Source organism: Callionymus lyra, chromosome 18 (assembly GCF_982586985.1).
Source record: "Callionymus lyra chromosome 18, fCalLyr1.hap1.1, whole genome shotgun sequence".
Lineage (NCBI taxonomy): Eukaryota > Metazoa > Chordata > Actinopteri > Syngnathiformes > Callionymidae > Callionymus > Callionymus lyra.
In genome coordinates, this window is record NC_141835.1 from 10744313 (window position 1) to 10766989 (window position 22677).

General features: G+C 38.1%; 1 protein-coding gene across 4 annotated transcripts in view; it reads left to right on the top strand.

Moving 5' to 3' along the window:
* The window catches only part of myt1lb (myelin transcription factor 1-like, b), a 142952-nt gene that overhangs the window by 40736 nt on the left and 79539 nt on the right, over window positions 1-22677 (top strand). For all 4 annotated transcript variants that reach the window (XM_087779839.1, XM_087779840.1, XM_087779841.1 and 1 more), the window contains exons 2-4: window positions 11287-11395; window positions 19469-19514; window positions 20797-20830. In XM_087779839.1, the coding sequence (XP_087635965.1) occupies window positions 19469-19514; window positions 20797-20830 (80 nt within the window). In that variant the 5' untranslated portion in view covers window positions 11287-11395. The remainder of the gene's footprint in view (window positions 1-11286; window positions 11396-19468; window positions 19515-20796; window positions 20831-22677) is intronic.

Sequence of the window (22677 nt, forward strand, 5' to 3'; positions counted from 1 at the left end):
TAAAGAAATGAAGTAATATATTGGGTTGTTTATTTTATCAATAAGCAGTTAAAAAAATTGTGGCAATAGTCACTAAAAAACATAAATATTGCATAAGTTTATGATCTTTTTACTCTTAAATTTATTAAAATACCATTGGATCCTTTTTAAAAGTACCATTTGACAACAAATGTCTCTTGTTGAATATTTCATGTCCTCAGTGGAAACACATGTAGCAGAAGCTCCTTCAACACTCAGAGCTTCATGTTACCATCGATGCTCTGCAGTCTGATCTCACTGCAGTGAAGCCAGACGTGCTTTCAGAGTCACCAGACTCACGTCCCGAGGATTCTCTGAGATTATTGATATATAACAACATCTGCTGAGTCTTCATGAGCTGGTGAAGCTTTTTCTTAGTGTCTTTATTTCTACCTTCCAGTTCATTTTAATCACCATTTATTTGTACTGTAGCTCATGTTCAGTGAGGATTTTCACATTAAAAGCTCCTCCCATTTATTTATTTTTTTAATTGATTTGCCTTATTTATTTTTTTGCTTTTCTCTAATCACTAAAAACAAATCATTTCACAGAAAAAAAAACACTATATGAATCTAATTTATGGCTAGAAATACTTTTGATGGTGGCAGTAGAAATTGATTCAACAAGAGAAGAAAAAAAAAGAAGCTACTTTCCCTTTTATTTGCTTAGATACTTATTCATTTTTGTTTGTTTGTTTTTAATAAATGTGATATAAAAACACATTTTGAGAAGCAACGATTGTATTGATGAAGCTTCATGAAACGGTGTCATGTGGTTTAGCGGTCAGTAGGTGGCGCCATCAGTTTGAAAATGACGAGATATTTCATTAGAACCGCATCAGATTTGTATAAAACAACATCATCAGCGTATAAAGAGGTTTTTCCAGAGGCCGACATCTTCTTCAAAAGGTTCATGGATCCAGATGGTTATTCAGAAGGTTACAAAAATTAGTTTAAAGACAACTGAAGTAGTAATGGGTTGATGAAGCTTCATGAAACAGTGTCATGTTGTTTAGAGGTCAGTAGGTGGCGCCAACAGTTTAAAAATGATGTTTTAGTAGAACAGTTGTTCAAAACAAAGGATAATAGTGCAGACACCTCCATCTAGTGGACTGTGAAAGTAATGACACTGCTTCATGACGCTTCATCAGACCATCACTACTTGAGACCCATAATGCACTGCAACAATTAAATCTCTCATAACTATATATATATATATATATACCCATTACAATATATATTTCAAAATAAAAGCAATGTTCCCTAATACATTAGTATTATTAGTGACGAACCAGAAGCCCTTTTATTAGTATTAGTATAATACAACTAGTAAACTATGTTTACTAGTTATGGGTTGATGAAGCTTCATGAAACAGTGTCATGTGGTTTAGAGGTCAGTAGGTGGCGCCATCAGTTTAAAAATGTTTCATTAGAACAGTTGTTCGAAACAAAGGAAAATAGTGCAGAGACGCCATCTAGTGGACACTTAAAATGATGACACTGCTTAATGAAGCTTCATCAGACCATCACTAATTGAGACCCATAATGCACTGCAACAATTAAATCTAAAACTCTATATATATACCCATTACAATATATATTTCAAAATAAAATCAATGCTCTCTAATATGTTTACTAGTAATGTGTGGATGAAGCTTCATGAAACAGTGTCATGTGGTTTAGAGGTCAGTAGGTGGCGCCATTTTAAAAATGTTTCATTAGAACAGTTGTTCAAAACAAAGGAAAATAGTGCAGAGACCGCCATCTAGTGGACTCTGAAAATGATGACACTGCTTCATGAAGCTTCATAGAACCATCACCACCTTTTATACCTCTGCATTGGCTTCACTTGTGTTGCCACCAATGTTTATGAAAGCATCGGGAAAAAAATAAAAGTTTTCTCAACTAAGGAAGGGCTTGGAAGGTTTTGTTCGACGGGAATTAGAGGAAATTATGTTTCATAAGCTCAGCTGATCGAAGCAAAGGATAATAGTGCAGAGACCGCCATCTAGTGGACTCTGACGATAATGACACTGCTTCATGAAGCTTCGTCGAAAACCATCACTACCTTGAGTTCTGCACTCATTTCACTTCCGTACGCCATCGTTCCGACGTCTACTCGTGACCTCCTCGCCACGTCTGTGGAGATGATGACGAGGAAGAACGTCTACGACTCCTCATCAAAACACACTCCTTTAAAAAAAAAAAGCCTAGACGAGTGTCGTCCATGTTTGTGCGAGAGAAACGAGAATCTCTGGGTGCGAGGTGTGAGGTCATCGACGCGTCCTCCTCTTCAATGATTTAATTGAGTGAAATAACAGCCGCCGAGGAGGGAGTTTCCTGTCTTCCTGTCTTCCTGCTCCTGTCTTCCCGTCTTCCTGCTCCTGTCTTCCCGTCTTCCTGCTCCTGTCTTCCCGTCTTCCTGCTCCTGTCTTCCCGTCTTCCTGCTCCTGTCTCGCCCCCCGCTGTGACTCCACGCTTCCGTCAGCGTGTGGATAAATCCGAACGCGGGTGATTACGATGCAGGCGTCGTGGTTCTGGCTCTGTGCCGGGTTTTTTGTGGACCCTGGTGCATCGGTTGTCGTTGGTCTCGGGGGTTGAAGCCTCGGGACTTTGTGGGGTCACGTGACCCGTGTCTGCCTGAAGAACGATGGTGTGTTCCAGCTGTAGATGATGGTCTGGTGAGGCCGGAGCAGGATCCTGGGGAAGGTGGAGCGACGCCTTCAGTGACGTCCAACTGTTGTTAGAAGAGAATAGCTTTATTGTTATCTGTAAAATAAAGAAATCAATCACTTGCTCTACCTTTGACTCATGGTACGAACAAAACAAAATGAATTAGTCAATTACTTGTTTTATTATTCTCACATTAAAAATAAATATATATATATAAAACTGTATTGTAGCTTCCTTTGATCTATAGATTCTTGATGACTCGTTTTATTACCCTGACTTCCCTGACTATAGATTGTGTACTTCTCTATGGATTATGTACTTTTTTATAGATTGTGTTCTGCTCTATGGATTGTGTTCCTCTCTATAGATTGTAAACTTCTCTATGAATTGCGTACTTCTCTACAAATTGTGTACTTATGTATAGATTGTATTCCTCTCTATAGACTGTAAACTTCTCTATGGATTACGTACTTCTCTATCAATTGTGTACTTCTCTGTAGATTGTGTACTTCTCTATGGACTGTATAGTTCTCTATAGATTGTATACTTCTATATAAATTGTGTACTTCCCTATAGAATGTGTACTTCACTATCGATTGTGTACTTCTCTATCGATTGTGTAATTCTCTATAGATTGTGTATTTCTCTATAAATTGTGTACTTCTCTATAGAATGTGTACTTCACTATAGATTGTGTACTTCTCTATCGATTGTGTACTTCTCTATCGATTGTGTACTTCTCTATAGAATGTGTACTTCTCTATAGATTGTGTACTTCTCTATCGATTGTGTACCTCTCTATCGATTGTGTACTTCTCTATCGATTGTGTACTTCTCTTTGGATTGCGTACTTCTCTATCGATTGTGTACTTCTCTATGGAATGTGTACTTCTCTATCGATTGTGTACTTCTCTATCGATTGTGTACTTCTCTATAGAATGTGTACTTCTCTATCGATTGTGTACCTCTCTATCGATTGTGTACTTCTCTATCGATTGTGTACTTCTCTTTGGATTGCGTACTTCTCTATCGATTGTGTACTTCTCTATAGAATGTGTACTTCTCTATGGAATGTGTACTTCTCTATGGATTGCGTACTTCTCTATAGAATGTGTACTTCTCTATAGGTACAGCTCTTGTGTTTTTCCTGTGGCTATTTCAAGTGTCGGCGTCTCACTCTTCGACCTTGGTTGCTCGGTGGCAGCCGGGGGATGAGCGACGGCGTGGAGACTTCTAAAGGCGTAGATCACCTCCCGCCAACACGTACACAACACCTCTGCACCGTGTTGTTCATTTCACTACCTGTCGGTCGAGGAAAGGTGTTTTATTTTTTTATTTCTTCAAATGATTCCGTCCACCATCACTCGAACGCAGCAGCTTTTAAGCCGCACAGAGAAGGAGACGCGTCGAGTAATTAAGGCCTCGGTTCTCCCTTGGAAATTAAAGGAATGGCCCTTTGCTCTCCTCCTCCTCCTCCTCCCTTCGCTCTGTTTTCTCTTCCTGCTGGGCTGATTGCTGTCTGGCTTCTCGCCTCACCTGAGTATTTCACTCTCTCGCAGACAAACTATAGAGCATTGTGCTGGTGATTACCCCTCTGTGAGTCATTGTGGCTGCGCATTATTTCCACCGTTCAACAGCCATACATGGAGCCTCCTCGGCTCCACACAAGGAGGGAACTTATGGGCATGTGAGGAAACGGGGGGGAATTATATTACATTATATATACTATATTATATATATATATATAGACTATTGTAAGGTCTGACACAAGGCACAAGAAACATTATTAAAGAAATGGATACAAGAACAGATGTGTAATCGAATTGTATATAAAATGATATGTGTAAATATAAATATATATATATATATGTTTGTGTGTATGTATGTACGTATATGTGTATCTGTATTTTATAGGTATGGATGGATGGATAAATGGACTTTATTAATCCCTCTGGAGATCTCCTTTGGGAAACTAGGTTTAAGTTCACAGCAAGTTTCCTAAAAAAAAAAAAACAAGAACAAATCACAAACAAAAGAACTAAGTGCAAGTATAAAGACTATAGATCAAAAGGAAATAACTCAAAGACATACATACAAAGATTAACATACAAATTAATAACATCATGCTTTCACTCCGCTCCTGGCCCCAAATTCAGAATTATAAATTCTAATAGTAAGTAAGTAATTTTTATTCGTATAGCGCTTTTCCAGACCAGGGTCACAAAGCGCTTAAACAATCAAAACAATATTCAATAAAGTATATACTTTAAAGGTAAAGATAAAACTGATAACACAACAGGAGCTCCAGAAAATCAAGGAAAGCACGATGGATGGATGTTCTTTATGTTTGCACTTTTAAGCACTTGAACTTTGTTCTTTTATTTTGCACTTTGTCAACCCTTTCACTTTGTCTTTTAGTTTGCACTTCGTCAACCCTTTCACTTTGTTCTTTTATTTTGCACTTCGTCAACCCTTTCACTTTGTTCTTTTATTTTGCACTTTGTCAACCCTTTCACTTTGTCTTTTAGTTTGCACTTCGTCAACCCTTTCACTTTGTTCTTTTATTTTGCACTTTGTCAACCCTTTCACTTTGTTCTTTTATTTTGCACTTTGTCAACCCTTGCGCTCTGTTTTGTTTTGCACTTTGTCAACCCTTTCATTTTGTTCTTTTATTTTGAACTTTGTCAACCCTTTCACTTTGTTCTTTTATTTTGAACTTTGTAGACCCTTGCTCTTTGTTCTTTTGTTTTGCAATTTGTTCTTGTTTTTGTTTTTATCTCTTTGTCTGTCTGTGTTGTTATATTAACATGTAAATTACTTTTTTATCGAGCATATAATGCGTAAGACAACATAATATAGCATTAATTTATTTCTGTATAATGTCTCATGACAACGTATGACATTGATAAGTATTTTGACATGATTATTAACCGCCATTATATCTTAAATAAAGCCGTATAAATTCATTGTAATTTCATATAAACGAGATGAAACTGGAAATTCACATGAAAAGGGAAAAAGTTTGTCTGTTAACAAGAAAACAACGTTATCTAGTTGTATTTTGAGGCGAACAAGTATTGAATAACGTGATGAAAATGAAACGAAACAAGTTCTTTATCCGTCAGAATCATTTCTACATGATCTTTTTTAAATATAATTGTACTTGATCAGGGCAACATAAATACATAAATAAACTTTGCCCAGGTCTGATTTAAGGCAGAGCTTTTAACAAGTTGACAGACTTCTTTTTTCCATTTTATTTTTTTTGACAGCAACACATCTTTTTTTTTTTTTTTACCAGTGGAGAGATTCCTACACTCAGAAGAACAGTTAACAGAGAACGTTTGATTCGGGAATTTCAAGATGAAAGCCACAGACATCAGGAGGATTTTATTTAAAAGGAGGATTAATCATCCGAACGGGACGTTTTCTTTTTTTTTACACGAAGGAAGGGAGAAGATCTTGTTGGGCAGCAGCCAAAGCAAAGCTGACCCAGACTTTCTAAAGGTCAATGAAGAGACGATATCCCTCCGGCTCGAAAAAACCCTTAAAACGAGTCTCTCACAGATGGTCGAGCTCTTTAGTTCCACGAAACCCATATTGACATAATCTTAAAAATCTATTTTATTTGTTTAACTATAACTATAACTGTTTGTGTCATGAAGAACTTGAAGAACCACTTTGAGTTCATGATTTTGTTTTGAGAATACATCTCAGGAAAACAAATAATATAGACACATTACGTGTTAAATAATTGCATGTTGTCTGTAAAAGGATGATATCAAAAAAAATGACAGCTCGGCACTTTCCTCTTGTCGTCCGCCGCAGCTAGCGTTAGCTTCCCGCCGTGAGACTGAATATTAAAGCGTTTTCTGACGCGAAAACCTTCCATTTTAAGTCAATCAAAGCATAACTAGCGCCGGTGTTTGCTGGACGATCCACCGCCGAGCACCAACTGTTCCTCTTAACTATTCATTTTTTGTGTGTGTGTGTGTTTGGCGAGTGTTTTCGCGAGAACACCCTCCGAAGCCCTTAGAAAGAAAACACGGGTCAGACAGTGGCTTTTACCTCGGCTCACTCGTTCTCTTTGATGGGAGCAGGAAAGACCACTTCACTAGCTGACAGCTTCCCTCACCCGTGAACCTCTGTGGCACCGCGGACCATTCCACGGATATTTGGTCGGACGGATCAGTCGGAGTAGAGACTCTTTTTTTTTTCTTCTTCTTCTTCTTCATAAAACATGTAATAGAAGAAAAACACACACTATTGAGTGAGTTTTGAGAACAGCTACTGTATGTTTATAAGACATTTATTGGTCAGTTTACAGGTAAATACTTAACCGTATTACATTTTTTTTTTGGTTGTAATATAGTGCATTAGATCTTCAGCTTTAAGTACATTTTTTTAATCATAATATGATATTTTGCTAAATAATGATTACCATATTACTTAAAGGAAAATTATAGCCTGTATTATCTTAGAATAATAATATGAAAATGGGCATTTCCACTGTTTAACATCAAAACTATTACTAGTTAAACAATATACAGTATATATATATATTTCCTGTAGTGCTTTTATGTGATATTTCTAAATAAAATGTGTATAAAATTACATTTAACACAATTTATTTACCACATTTCTTTATCATGCATTTTTGTACATGTATCTGTTTTTCTCATCTCCCTTTTAATTATTTTTTTCTGGTTTTATTCTTTTCATACTGCTTTTAATCAAATGTATATAAATAATAATACATAAATTAATAAAAATAAAATAAGGTTATGGCATAGTAACACTTTAGTTTTGCATTTTATTTTAAATTGTAAAATATATATATATATATATTTTTTTTTTAAGTGTCTTAAAATAAACTAAATTATAATAAATTATATGCAACTAAATTAAAACTTAAGCTTATCTTAGAATCTTCCCATCATATAAAAATCTTTATTTTTCCCTTTTTCTCCTTTTGGCTTGACAGTCCCTTATAATAATATATAATGTGGCCCCCGGGGAAATACAGTTGCCCACCCTTAGGTATATAGAATCCTGGAATTCACTTCGGCACCTGAAGAAGAGCCATTTGCAACATGCAATATTATTATATATTATATAATATTATAAGCCTTTGTATGTTCTCCCCGTGTTGCGTGGGTTTACTCCGGGCACTCCGGTTTCCTCCCACAGTCCAATAACATACAGAGGTTGATTGAGAACTTGGGGAAATTGTCCGTAGGTATGAGTGTGTGTGAATGGTTGTCTGTCTTTGTGTGCCCTGCGACAGACTGGCGTCCTGTCCAGGGTGTCCCCTGCCTCTCGCCCAATGAAACTGGGATAGACTCCAGTCTCCCAGCGACCCCCATAAGGGATTAAGCGGTAGAAAATGAATGATTAGCCCTTTCTATTCGTTCCCTTCGTCTACCTTTCCAGGGTGTCCACCACTTGGAGACTCAGTCAAAATGCGTATTCTACAGATTGATGGATCACAGTGAATACATCAGTTGTGATTGTATCAAACTTTATTAGCAACACAACCAAGAGGACGACTGAGGAGCTATTATTCGACCAGCGCAAGTGGTTCAGCACCAAGGACAGCTGCCACAATGCAGGAACATGGCGAGCAGCACTGACTGACTGGTGGGCTTCAGATCCAAACAAGTGTCTTTCACTGTAACCAGTCTTAAAAAAAAAACATATCTATGAAGGCAACAAAAGACCTTTTCCTAGTGTATGGATGCTGCTTTATGAGGTGCTGAACTATGCTGTCACATTCTCGGTGACGGAAAGAAAACCCAGCCATAAGCTATACGTGACAATTGAGGACAAGGCCACACAGTGAAAAAGCACACAGTAGTACAAGAGCGACACATGCTTTATTCATGGGACACGCATGTACGCACACACGATGCAGGGCGAGCGAGCGAGAGACACACAGCAATCTTCTTCTCCCGGGCTCTCTGATAGTGACTGGCTGACCTACATTCTTGCGGTGGAGAAAGAGAGGCGATGAAATCATTCCTTCTTGGGTTTTTTCTTTCCTCACCCGCTCCGGTCCTGAATGCATATCTGACATATAGCACCACGAGCTGGATATACGTGTTTCTTGCCTCTTTGTTCGGCCATAGCTTCTCTCATGGAACTGTGTGTGGATGAAATATTTACAGCTTGTTAAGCAACCGCCAGCGAAAGGACAGATCTTTACTTTTTGGTGGTTTTGTTTGAGGAGGAGGGAGCGAGTTAAAGATACAGAGCTGGGTGTCGGTTCTTGACTTGGTGAAAATAAATGATATCTTGTTTAATGTTGGCTTTTTTTTTTCACTTAAATTCCTAATTTTTCATGGAAATTTGTCAAAAAAGGATGTAAATCTTTACTAATTGTTGTGAATTACATGATATATGATTGACATGCTTAATAAATCCAAATAAATCAATATGTTTTAACATAGTTCTCCATTGATATGTATAATTAACCCATATATGGCAACTTAAAAATAGAAAAAAAGCAAAGCCAACTACAATGTTATTGCTAGTATATGTAAAGAATTAAACCCTTGCATGGACCAAGGTCTCAAGCAGGAAAGTTCTTTTAATTTAGTAGATAGAGTCAACTAACCTTAAACTTACCACCCAATATATATTTAATTTTTCTTTTTTGTGGCATCCTGGCGTCACAAGCCAGTTTTCTTTCTGGAACTCAAGATCTCAACCATCTGGGTTACACTCACTTTAAGGGGTTTGATTTTTTATTTATCATGATCTAACCATTACAAAGACACTGGTTCTTTGAAGTGACGGACAGCACATGCCATTCATCAAACTCTTTCAAAGGAAATATATAATACGAAAAACTAAAAATGATTCACATTTGCTCTAATTAGTAAGTAGAGTCAGCTAACCTGAAACTTACCATCATATACAGTATATGTATTTATTTATTTATATTTTGGTTCATTATTACAATTATAATGTTAAGTGGAATATATTGACAAACTGTTTTTGTGGAATGACGGATCTATTTTGAGCTTTTTCCTCCAAAGTTGACTAGTGTATGTTGGTGAATGTTCTTTTTGTATTTCCCAATTCATCTGACAACAAATTATAGTCGCTTTATGAGCTGGTCCAGGAGATTGTAAAATCTGCAGAAGAGTCATTGTGCCATTCAGGGTTGTGGTTTTTTTTGTTGTTTTTTTTGGTTGTGGTGGACTTAAAACATTACATTTTTGACCAGAGATTGAAGTAGGTGGTGAAATAAGTATTATTGGTTGGTTGTTTTTACAAAAATGGTGACCCTAAGCGGAAAACTTAAAGCTACTTTAGGGTGTGTTGCTTCGTCAGCTATGAGGACTGTGATCAAGAACGAGCTTGGCGAACGAGAGGTTACGAGAGCGGAGTCCATTATGACGAAATAATGGCTTCACTCCTCTTCCAGCCAGCTGTAATCACGCCCCGCTTTGTTTATACAACGAGTCCCTTGAAAGAGGAGACTTATGGGATTGATGAGGCACAGTGACACCCGATTTTTGACCAATCGCAGCACAGTGGGCGTGGTTATTGCCAGTAAGATTACATCTCCACATGTACAAAAAGACACACACTGATGATACACTAGAGTTCAACATCTATTTAAGACGCACTTAAATCAACACAATAGTTGACCTTGAACGGAAACAAGTAGAAAGTTGTTGTTCTATTTTTGTTTTTCTGCTCGTATTTCCCTTTCCTTGAAAGCTCGAACATCAAGTGTGGTTTCATGCAGCAAAAACATTAAAAACGTGACCTTATATCAAAGTCAAATATGTCGTCACGTTCTCCTCCAACAATTGATCCTGTGTCTCCGCCGCTACTTAAAACGCCTACTATCAGTCCTTTGAAATGTTTTTTTCGGTGACACTTTTCCCACAAACTCTTGCAAACATATGGTCTGAAACTGCTGAGGCGTGTTTGAGAGCATGTGTGCCGATTAAAAAAAATAAAAAAGAAGAATGAAAATAATAACAGGGACCCCCCGCCTGTTCAAAGTGAAACACCAGCGCTCGTTTCTTTTTTTTTTTTTTTGCACAAGCAACAGGGTTCTGAGGATTCACATGACGTCCTTAGTTGTGTTTGTCCTGAGAGAGCATCTGTTGTTTTTTTTATCACGCCCGCCTTCGGGATCAAATACGAGTTGATCGTGGAGGGGTTTTGTTCTTGACGCCGGGCGTAGGTGACATGAGGATAAGGTATTTTTTTTCCAGGAGATGAAACCACACCCATCCCGCTTAATTTCCGAGGCATGGAATGTCGAGAAATCAGGGAGGCAGACACGGATCATTAGCTGAGCTTGTCCTTACTTCCTGCGGAGGAAGACGGATCCAGATAATTACACCATGTTGCAGAGGATTCACATATGACAAGATATTCTATGGCGGGAATCAACGCCTGCTTGTGCCGCATAGCTGATGCTATATGACTATTCATGAGCCCGGGAGTGGGGGAAAAGGAGAGGAGGGGAAATTTCCAGCTCTTGGTTTTTTTTTGGGGGGGGTGCTGTGTAGAAGGTGATTGTTCCTGGAGCAGCTCTAATGATGTTCTTCTTCTCTCCTCACCTGTGTAGAAAATGAGTCCGGGGGAGACGTGGTGAGCCCCTCCAGCCGAGCCACAGTAGGACAGGGTGGAAGCAGAGGTCTGGAGTGAAGACGCGTCCTAATCCCAACCCATTTCAGGTACAAAACGAAAGAGTTTTTTTTAGTCTCCTTCTCATAAAACATTCCCAAACCGAATTGTTTGCACAGAAACGACTCAATCTTTCAATGTTTCGTGTCTACTTCGTGGCCAAAGGGCCTGGTTTGGCACTTCACTAGGTGACTAAATGGTGGCCGTGCTGGAAACTTAGCTTCATGTCATTCATTTTTCAAGTGGCACCTAACGTTCTGACCTCCGTGTTGGTTCAAACTACATCATCTTTCCATCTTGCTTTGTCTTTCGTTAAAGCGGCGCATGTGTAATATCCATGGGTACCAATACTCGACACAACAATGGCACCATTTCTGACAAACATGGTGTTGCCTTTTTTCCCGGGCATTCACTGATTCGCAATCGAACTCATTTGCACGTAAAATACCGAACCCTCTAATGTTTCGCGTCGACTTCGTGGACTACACATTTCAAAACTTTTTAGTGCTAACTTTTTGCAAAAGAATCAACTTTGGCGCTCCGCTAGGAAATGGTGGCAGTGCCGAGAAGTTAGCGTTAACTGAATTTCTCAACAACTGGGAACTAAAGTTGCGACTTACATGATTGTTTCGAAACAACAGCGTCCTCCCCACTTGCTTTGTCTATCCTTGTTCTTGCCTATGTGACCATAGATGGAGGTCCCTTTGCTGAAGCAGCGCATGTGTAAAATTGATGGGTACCCACGGGAACCCTTTTGCATGATCCTCCAAGGTTTTCACGTGAACTTCGTGGACCCCGAACACCAAAACTTTTGAGTTGTAACTTTTGACAAAAGGGCCATCTTTGGCACTCCGCTAGGAAATGGTGGCAGTGCGGAGAAGTAAGCGCTACGTCACACCAACTTGGCTGGATTTAAACAACTGGGTACTAAAGTTGCAACTCACATGATGGTTCGAACAACAGTGTCCTCCCCACTTGCTTTGTCTATCCTTGTTCTTGCCTATGTGACCATAGATATAAAGGTCCTTCGCTAAAGCGGCGCACGTGTAATATCCATGGGTACCAATACTCGACACCACAATGGTACCACAATTGCCTTTTTCTGGGCATTCACTGATTTGCATCACTCCGTATCGGAACTCATTTGCGCAATCATCCAATACTTCGCGTCAACCTCGTGGACCCCAAATTCCAAAACTTTTGAGTGCTAAGTTTTGGCAAAAGGGCTAGCTTTGGTGCTCTGCTAGGAAATGGTGGAAGTGCAGAGAAGTTAGCGTTACGGCACTACAACAATGGCTGAATTTTTCAATAACTGGGTAGTAACGTAGGGACATGATTGTTTCGAATAAGTGTATCCTTCCCACTAGCTTTGTCAATCATTGTTGACTTTATGACCATAGGTATCGAGGTCTTTCGCTGGGAGTGTCAGAGAAACCAGAAGCGGAAACAATCAAACAAACTAAAGTATATCCAAAAGTCACTGTCTTTAATAAATAAAATGATAATAGCTGATAAAGTTATGAGCCGTGTCAGGACTATCCATAATTTCAGGTAGCAAGACTACAACCTAGTTCAGACACGACTGGCAATCTCTTCCAGCTTTGGAGCTCCTTGAGAAGGGTGAAGACCACTAATCAACTGAGCCGTGCACCTGCCTCCTGCTGAGTGGGATAAAAAACGAAATGGGATTTAACCTAAATGAACACACACTGTATAAAAATCGTATATATACTCAAGAACATAATGGTAGTAACCAGGCAGTAAAATCCTGCACAACTTGGTGCCTTTTTTGGGGAGGGAATCATTGATTCACATGTAAAGCCCCCTCATGCAAGCTACACACTTACTTTAGCTCAAGACATTCTACAGATTGAAAATACTACAATGTAATTGAAATTTACAAAATTGTGCTTGTGACAGGATAGTAAAAAAGCCGTACCACGCTACAGACAATCCAAACAAAACACGTCATATAGAGAACAAATGAAAGATCAGCCAAAAAACACCCCGTCCTAATGGAACGTTCCACCCCCCCAAAAGACACCCCTATTTTAACTGACTGATTGTTATTGTGCACAAACAAATGGTCAAAGGAAATCAGAAACGGATACACTAACAAGAGAAAAGCAAATAATACTCTGTGACAATGCTCCAAAATACTATCTGAACGCTAACCCAGAAAGGTGTCGGTCAATAGGACCAACTTTCAGGTTGTTTTGTTATAAATATGTTAGTAAAATATTGGACCTCATACTTTGAGCATCATGTTCGGCATCAACAAGGCACCGGCACCGTTTCTGAAAGCACTGGTTTGTCGCTGTTATTAGATAAAATCTATAACCTTAACAGGAAAAGTGCAGTTTTTCAATAAGCTTCACAAAACAATACAATAAGACTCAACAGTCAGGCAGAGGAACTGCAACGACACTCATGTTGTGGCATCAGTGCCGCGTTGATGCAGTCTTGCACCGTCATCGGCACCGGCACCGTTGTTGCGTAAAGGAGGTAAACTATAGGTTATCTATAACTCAACAGTCATGCAAAAGGAACTGCAACGACATCACTCATTTTGTGGCATCGGTGCCACGTGGATGCAGTTTTGCACCGGCATCGGCACCGTAGTTGTGTAAAGGAGGTTAACTATAGGTTAACTATAGCTATAACTCAACAGTCAGACAGAGGAACTGCATCAACATCACTCATTTTGTGGCATCGGTGCCGTGTAGATGCAGTTTTGCACCGGCATCGGCACCGTAGTTGTGTAAAGGAGGTTAACTATAGGTTAACTATAGCTATAACTCAACAGTCAGACAGAGGAACTGCATCAACATCACTCATTTTGTGGCATCGGTGCCGTGTAGATGCAGTTTTGCACCGGCATCGGCACCGTAGTTGTGTAAAGGAGGTTAACTATAGGTTAACTATAGCTATAACTCAACAGTCAGACAGAGGAACTGCATCAACATCACTCATTTTGTGGCATCGGTGCCGTGTAGATGCAGTTTTGCACTGGCATCGGCACCGTAGTTGTGTAAAGGAGGTTAACTATAGGTTAACTATAACTATAACTCAACAGTCAGACAGAGGAACTGCATCAACATCACTCATTTTGTGGCATCGGTGCCGTGTGGATGCAGTTTCGCACCGGCATCGGCACCGACACTGTAGTTGTGTAAAGGAGGCCTAAGAAATATTAATTTGCAAAAAACTATAACTCACGACTCCCATCATGCTTTGTGGCGTGACGCCCCATGTTACGCTCATTTTAAAGGGCTTTAAAATTCGATTATAAGTTAAGTATCGCCGCTTATTTTGAAGTAGCTTCTTGTTAAACAACCGACTTTAAACAATTATAGCTCATCACTTTAAGATATTAAGCATAGATATTCATCTACGATGAGTAAGAAATTCCTATTATTCAACTTCAAAAAGAGAATAGAATTGTCCCGAAGTCTCAATTTCTTTTAGATATATGTGACTTTAATCGACGATATAAAATCGACGGGTTTTCATTATATTGGAAATTAAAACCCCGAGTCAGACGATGCATGAAAATCCTCCTCCATGTTCCTTCTTCTCCGGATCATATTGTTCCCCCTCTCTCTCGCTCTCCACCCCTCCCTCGGTGCCCACTCAGATATGATCTCCACGGCTCTTCACGCTAATTCAGATGCACTTAGCATTGGTTTGGCACACGTTTGCTGTCACCGGATGATGCATGGCGTAAACACCTATTTGCAGTGAAATTCGATAATGCCGGCAGCGTGGTTTTTGGTGGCGCTGTACTTCCCCACTGTACGGAATACCAATGTGAGCTGGTGTGTGTGTGTGTGTGTGTGTGATGGAGGGTGGGGTCTGGTGCCATATGCCTGAAATGCATTCTCCCCAAACTTCAAGGTGAAAACAAAGGGAAAGTGATAACAAAGTGAATTGTTTTGACAGATGTCTGGGCGCCACCCCCCCCACCACCCCCCGCCGTCGCCCCGACAACCCACACACAAACCCTCATACATGTGTCTTCGTCTTAATTTAATTAAATCCTAATTAGTGTTTTAAAAAAACGGTAAAAGAAGAATATTTGACATGATAATTGTAGCGTCTCGCAAGATTTTATTTTTAGAAAAAAGTGTTGAACTTCTTTAATTTGTTATGTTAGAAACAAGTGGAGGGTCATGAGTGGATAAGACCAGACAAAAAGCATAAAAATATGGTTAAAAAAAAAAGAAAAAATGGCGGAAACTAATTATTTTTTCTGAACTGATGTTTTAATTTAAGTGTCTCTTAAATTAATCTTGGACTTCTATTGTACTCATCAGTATGTGTCTTTTGGTGCAAACTTCGTTTTTCTGGAGATTAAGCGACATTTACCATAACCACACCCACTCCATTGTGATTGGTCAATGGAGGTTTGTCACCACGTGTCATCAAACCCTTAAGACTCCACCTCCAACGGGACTCGTTGTATAAACAAAGCGGGCGTTATTCTTGTCTGTGTTAGAATGGTTCTCATCTTACCTTTCTGGGCGCAGTTTTAGTGTATCTGCCAATCAAATGAGGTCTGAATCGGCAGATCTGTTGTGTGGAGTCCCTCAAGGTTCTGTTCTGGGTCCTTTATTGTTTTTGCTGTACTTGATTCCCCTCGGTAAAATCATTCAGAGATTTTCAGATGTTTCTTATCACATTTTTGCTGATGACATCCAGCTCTACTGCTCTTTTGATCCAACTGAGCCCCAGAGGCTGAACAGCTTAGTCAATTGTTTGCTAGAAATCAAACAATGGCTGAGTGAAAACACTTTACAGCTAAATGTGGACAAAACTGAAACACTGGTGATTGCTCCTGATGATAAGATTCCAGGGTTGAGTCAGTACTTGGGTGACTTAGGTCAGTCTGTCAAACTGAGCCTGAGAAACCTGGGTGTTGTATTTGATAAAGACATGTCTCTTGTTCGACACTGCAGAAAACTGACCAGAAACTGTTTCCTTCAACTGAGAAAAATCTCTAAACTTAGGAAAATGTTGTCGGAACATGATCTGGAGCTTGTAATCCATGCGTTTGTTTCTTCTCGTCTGGACTATTGTAACAGTTTGTTTTCATGTCTTAACAAGAAGGATCTGTCTCGCCTGCAGTTGATTCAGAACTCTGCAGCGAGAATTCTGAGCCGCTCTAGTAGAAGAACTCACATTTCTCCGATCCTTAAAACTCTTCACTGGCTTCCAGTTTCTTTCAGGATCAACTTTAAAATTCTGGTTCTTACTTTCAGATCTATTCATGGTCAGGCTCCTCCTTACATCACTGATCTGATCCAGCCTTACACCCCAGCTCGGGCTCTGAGGTCTGTGGATCAGAATCTACTGATGGTTCCACGCACACGGCTCAGGACCAGAGGAGAGAAATCTTTTCAGGCTGTTGCTCCTAAGCTTTGGAACGATCTTCCTCTCTCTTTGCGCTTGATGGATCTACTGACTCCTTTAAGAAACATCTTAAGACGTTTCTATTTGTTCAGGTTTTTCCTTGAATTTCTCGAACTCCTGTGTTGTTCTCAGTATTATCTTGATCTTTAAAGTATGTACTTTTTTGAGTATTGTTTTGATTGTCTAAGCGCTCTGTGACCCTGGTCTCGAAAAGCGCTATATAAATAAATATTACTTACTTACTTACTTACTATTACAGCTGGGTCAAGGAGTAGTGAAGCCATTATTACATCATAATGGACTCCGCTCTCGTAACCTCTCGTTCGCCCAGATTTCAGACGAACTTTATAAAGTAATAAGTTGAAAACATGGTCATGATGAGAGACTTAATGCTTCTTGGAGAAGAAGACTTCAACATTTGAAATATCCGAGTCAGGAGAGTTGGAGTTTCACATGAGTTGGACCTGTTATCAGCCCAGAACAGGAAAACAAACCTTCAAAATAAAAGTCCAGACATGAAACTTTTTTGAAAAAGAATGCAGGCTCATTTTTATTGCAAAGAAAATGAGTCATTCACTAAACATATCTTCCTATTTTATGTATGAATTGAAGTTTATGTATGTTTATCAACATTATTTTATATTAAATACGTTATATAATTTTCAAAAGATGTCACAAAAGTTGTGATGCTTTAGGAGACGTCGTGCAGTAATTTCATCTGTCGCCGACGATTCCGGCGTGGAATGGAATTCTCGGCTGCTGGTGCCACGTCTTTATATTTTTTCTGGTACAGAAAAAAAAGACCTTCAAAATAATTCACTCATTCTTTTGCGCGTCGATATTTTTTCTGCTGCTTTCTAACTAATGGCTGCTCGGCTGTGAAGCAGAGAAATGCTCTGCTCAGAAACGCCACCCAGGAATTTCACCACCACCAGTGTCTCGACGCTTCCTCGCCAGCGACTTACGAACAATGACTCATGTTTTCACTTAGAAAAACACCACAAAGAAAATTCATCATATTTAAGTTTTTATTACCATGAACTTCAATTATTTCGTCTTGACTCAAGTTTGAAAATCATGAAATAAATCGTAAAGATCTGTTTTTTAAGTGAGATATTTTTTCAAAATTGGACAAAGAAGAAAATAAAAAATACTAAAGAGCTATATTTTTGCTATATTTAATTTCAATAAAATACAGGTAAATAGAGAATAAAATAATCAAAATATTCCTTGTTCTTAAGGCTCGTCAAACTTGGGGTCTGCGGGCTTCATCTGGCCCGTGATGCATTACAATGTGGCCAAGAATGCTCGAAATTACATTTTTTATCGATTTTAAATATATTTTTTAAGTTACCATAAACTGCCGCCCAATATATACAATGAAATCATCTGTGCGTTCATGAGAAATTATATAAAGAAAAATAATACAAGAGAAATTTGTTTTGACCTCACGTGACAATGTCTTTGGAAATTTGTGTCTAATTCTTTGTAGTATTATTTTAGTACTTTTAACATATTTTTATTTAGTTTTTATTCATCTATCTCATTTTATTTTTTTATAGTTTTATTGTGTTTTATCTATTTTTATTTCATTTATATTATCTAATACTGTAGTCCCACCACAAAAGAAATGTGTCGTGTTAATTGTGTTGTGTTAATAAAAGAAAAAGACGCGTTTTTGCACAATTAAACTTGTTAAATTGTTATTCTTTATTATAAAGAGAGAAAATAATTTGTCTCTCAATAGGGTTTCCATCTTAAAAGAAACCATTTACGTTTCAAACCCGATCAAAACCAGGGGTACTTCACACTCTTACCATAACAAACTAGAGATTTTCCTTTTTCTTTGAGGGAAAACCTCAACGTAAAACATGTAAAACATTTTTTTTTTTTTTCATCTTCACCGACAAATGTCCACGGACAGCGACTCACGCAGCCGCGAAGACACTCAAAGTTGTTCCCTCCCTTCTATCGGTGAAGATTTACAAGCTGGCTGAAACATTTATGGGCATTCATAAAGAAACACACCATTAGGAGTGAAGGACTCAGGAAAGTGTGGTGTGAATAAATCATGTTTAATAAAACGGGTACATCTTACTGGGCCACGGCCATCGCTTCTTGGTACTTTTGGTACGTATTTTTTTTACAAGATTAAACAAAAAACTAGTAAAGTAGATTTATATGTTGAGTATTGATAAGTAGGGGGTTTTGTTTTGTATAGACTGATTTCTTTTTTCATTTTTTTAGATTAAATTGGCTTTTCCTTGATTTTCTGGAACTCCTGTGTTTGTCTCGGTGTTATCTTGATCTTTAAAGTATATATTTTATTGAGTATTGTTTTGATTGTTTAAGCGTTTGTGACCCTGGTCTTGAAAAGCGCTCTATAAATACAAATTACTTACTCACTTACTTACTTGGCTGAATCGCAACAGCGCCACCCTTTTATTCTGGTGAATCTGAGTAGTTGCAGTTTTACAATCTGATCACATTCACACTTTTAACTGAAAATCAAAGAGAAAAAAAAACTTTAATTCCAGGTTTATTTTAAAAAGACTTCTATAGATTCTATAGCCCGACAATGAGAGCTGAAGAAACTCTTCCTTCGAGTACTTCAAGCTCACGTTGACATTAGAGCCTTCGCGTCCCAAATGAAAGATCACTTTTGTTCGGCCTTTTTGTGTTGAACAGCTTGTTTGTGTCTCTCTCCGCAGATGGATGTGGATGCAGACGATAAGCGCCATCGCACACGCTCCAAAGGTATCTGCACGGATGCACATAGCCATTCAGGGTGACCTTCAGTCCCCCCCCCTCGCCCGACGCAGGCGCCCACATATATACCATTCACACGCCGCTGCACAAATCCCAAACTGTCACACTTCAGCTGCCGTCTTTTTTACTGCACGCTCTGATTTATTTTGGCTCAGGCTTTAAATATCCTGTGGAAACCATGACAATGTTCACACGTGTGAGCCCTAAATATTCTTGTCAATGTATGAGTTTAGTTAGATTTTCTCTTTTGCGTCCATCAAATGAGATTTTTTTTGACGTGACAAGCTATGAGCCAATCAAGAATTTAAAAAAAAATGTATATATATGTATGTATGTGTATATATATATATATATATGTGTATGTATTTATTCATTAAAGAGCTTGAACTCATCATAATACACAATTTAAAACTTTAATAATAGACAAACCACACTATCTTTAGTAGGTATGAGATTAAAAACGATGTTAATGATTTTGAAAAAATCTCTGTAAATTTGGAAATAATGTAGGAAAACTAAGGTATGATTTCTGACAGACCATGTGAAAAAAAGGAATGTTGCCCAAATGTGTAAAATGTTGTCTTTTGAAAAAAAAAAGGAAGAAATCGACCTATTTTTACCACAAAGAAGGGGAAATAATGTCGGTTAAAATCACAAATAATGTGTAAAATGTTGTTTTTTGAAGTCTCAAAAAAAGGTAGAAATGTTTTTTTTAGATTGATTTAAAAAGCTACAAAAAGAGAGCATTTTTGTAGGTAAGATTTTGTCAAGTCTGAAATATTGTGTTATAGCTCCTAAGAAACTATAAAATAAAATAAAAAACTTTGGGGTTTTTTAGAAAGAAAATGTAAAAAGGACACCAAATTGTTAAGGATCACTTTTAAAGATACATTTAAAAAAAGGTAAAAAAAAATAAAACAATAACATCACAAGGAAATTTTAATTCTAAATAGTCTTTAAGGAAATGATTATATTAAAGACCAATAAATGCCTTTTTATTTACCATCACTTGTATCTCTTAACGTTTCCATGAAGCAGTAAAAGAAAAATCTCTAAAATAGTTTTATTTAATAATTTATTTTTTTTAAAAAAACACATATTTTAGAGCGTTTCAAGTTGTCTTGTTACATGTTTTTTTCTGAATTATATATATTTTTTAAATCCAGTTCGACACCTAAAAATAATCATATAAAACACTCTTTGTCGATGTAAATAGATGTTGTTGTAGTCCATCATTTAACTCTCTCTCTCTCTCTCTCTCCCCCTTCAGTGCCTGTGGATCCAGCGTCAACAGAACTTTTCAGGTCAGTGGTATTTAAATCTCCTTCTGCATGGAGCGACACGCGAGCGGAGAATCAACATCTGTACTGTTGTACATTCGTACAGTACATCAGGTGCAGCCTGGCAACCGTGTGTGGGTGATGCGTGTTTATAAAAAAATATATTTCTCTATGATCATTCCCACTCTCTTGAAGCTCTTTATCTAAAGATAATAACAAAAACAACAATGTAATTCCCTCCAATTAAATATTAAAGAAGACATCTTCCTCCTTTTTTTCTTTTTTTTTTTTCCAAGCTAAATTATTCTGTTTTCGTCTCGTGCCTCTTAATGATATGTAGCACGATAGCCAATTATCAATTCATTAACCATGCAGAGCGAAGCGCTCTCTTCTTCCCTTCAACGCCTACAGCCTGAAAAGTTTGTGTTGGATTAAGTGAGTGGGCGGAAGGTACAACACATCCATTCACTTTATCTCCGATGTGGTGAAAAAAGTTTTCTCTCCCAGCAACAGATAAAATAAAGAAAAGAAAAAAAAATCAACCTTTGCCAAAGGACTTTATAAACATTGTACCGTGTAAGAAAAACAAAAGTTTTTACAGCGTGTGGGTAAAAAAAAAAGATAATATGAAGGTTTTGTTACGTAGAAACTGTTAGTTAGAATGTGTTTGTGGTGTTTTGGACGAGATTTTAAAGGTGAGATCTTTTTCGTAGTGATTTGTTGACGAAGCTTCATGAAGCAGTGACATGTTTTAAGAGGTCAGTAGGTGGCGCCATCAGTTTAAAAGTAAGTAAGTAATATTTATTTATATAATGCTTTTCCAGACCAGGGTCACAAAGCGCTTTAACAATCAAAACAATACTCAAAAAAGTACATACTTTAAAGATCAAGATAATACTGAGAACAACACAGGAGTTCCAGAAAATCAAAGAAAAGCCTGAACAAATAGAAACGTCTTAAGATGTTTCTTAAAGGAGTCAGTAGATCATCAAACGCAAAGAGAGAGGAAGATTTTCATGAAGCAGTGACATGTGTTAAGAGGTCAGTAGGTGGCGCCATCCGTTTAAAAGTGATGTTTCATTCAACGGTTGTTTAAAACAAAAGAAAAATAGTGCAGAGACCACCCTCTAGTGGACTCTTGAAGTAATGGCACTGCTTTATGAAGCTTCATTTGTCATTTTTCGGACTTCCACAAAGACCATGACCTTTTTTGATGAAAGTATTGTGTATCAATGAACCACGGATTTGAAGCCAATCTTGGCGGCCATCTTGAATTTTAGTCTTTTGTTTTAGCGAGTAAAAGCAGGGAATTCAGGCGGTCTTGACTATGATTGGACAAGGAAACCACGAAAATTTGTTGAGCCTTGTTGAGTTCCGCAAATTTAGGAAAACAGATTGAAGGAAAAATAAGTGGCACTGTTTGCGCAGTTGGGATTTGATTAGATCCAACAAAATGTAATCAAATTACATCAGTTTTTTCGGGGTTTTGGCCAGGAGGTAGCAACAATCTAGTGGCTCAAAAAGCAAGTCTTTGAAACCCAAGATGTATTTTTAGGCTGTAAATGTGTATTTTACAGCCCTAAAAGTTGGGTCGGTATTTTGGGTCGATGTCTAAACTTGATTCGCTTTCTACTAGTGATGTGTGGATGAAGCTTCATGAAACAGTTTCATGTTGTTTAGAGGTCAGTAGGTGGCGCCATCAGTTTAAAAATGACGTTTCATTAGAAAAGTTGCTGAAAACAAAGTAAAATAGACCGCCATCTAGTGGACACTGAAAATAATGACACTGCTTCATGAAGCTTCATCAACACATCACCATCTTTCACTTGTGTCACCACCAATGTCTATGAAAGCAACGGAGAAACAAAAAA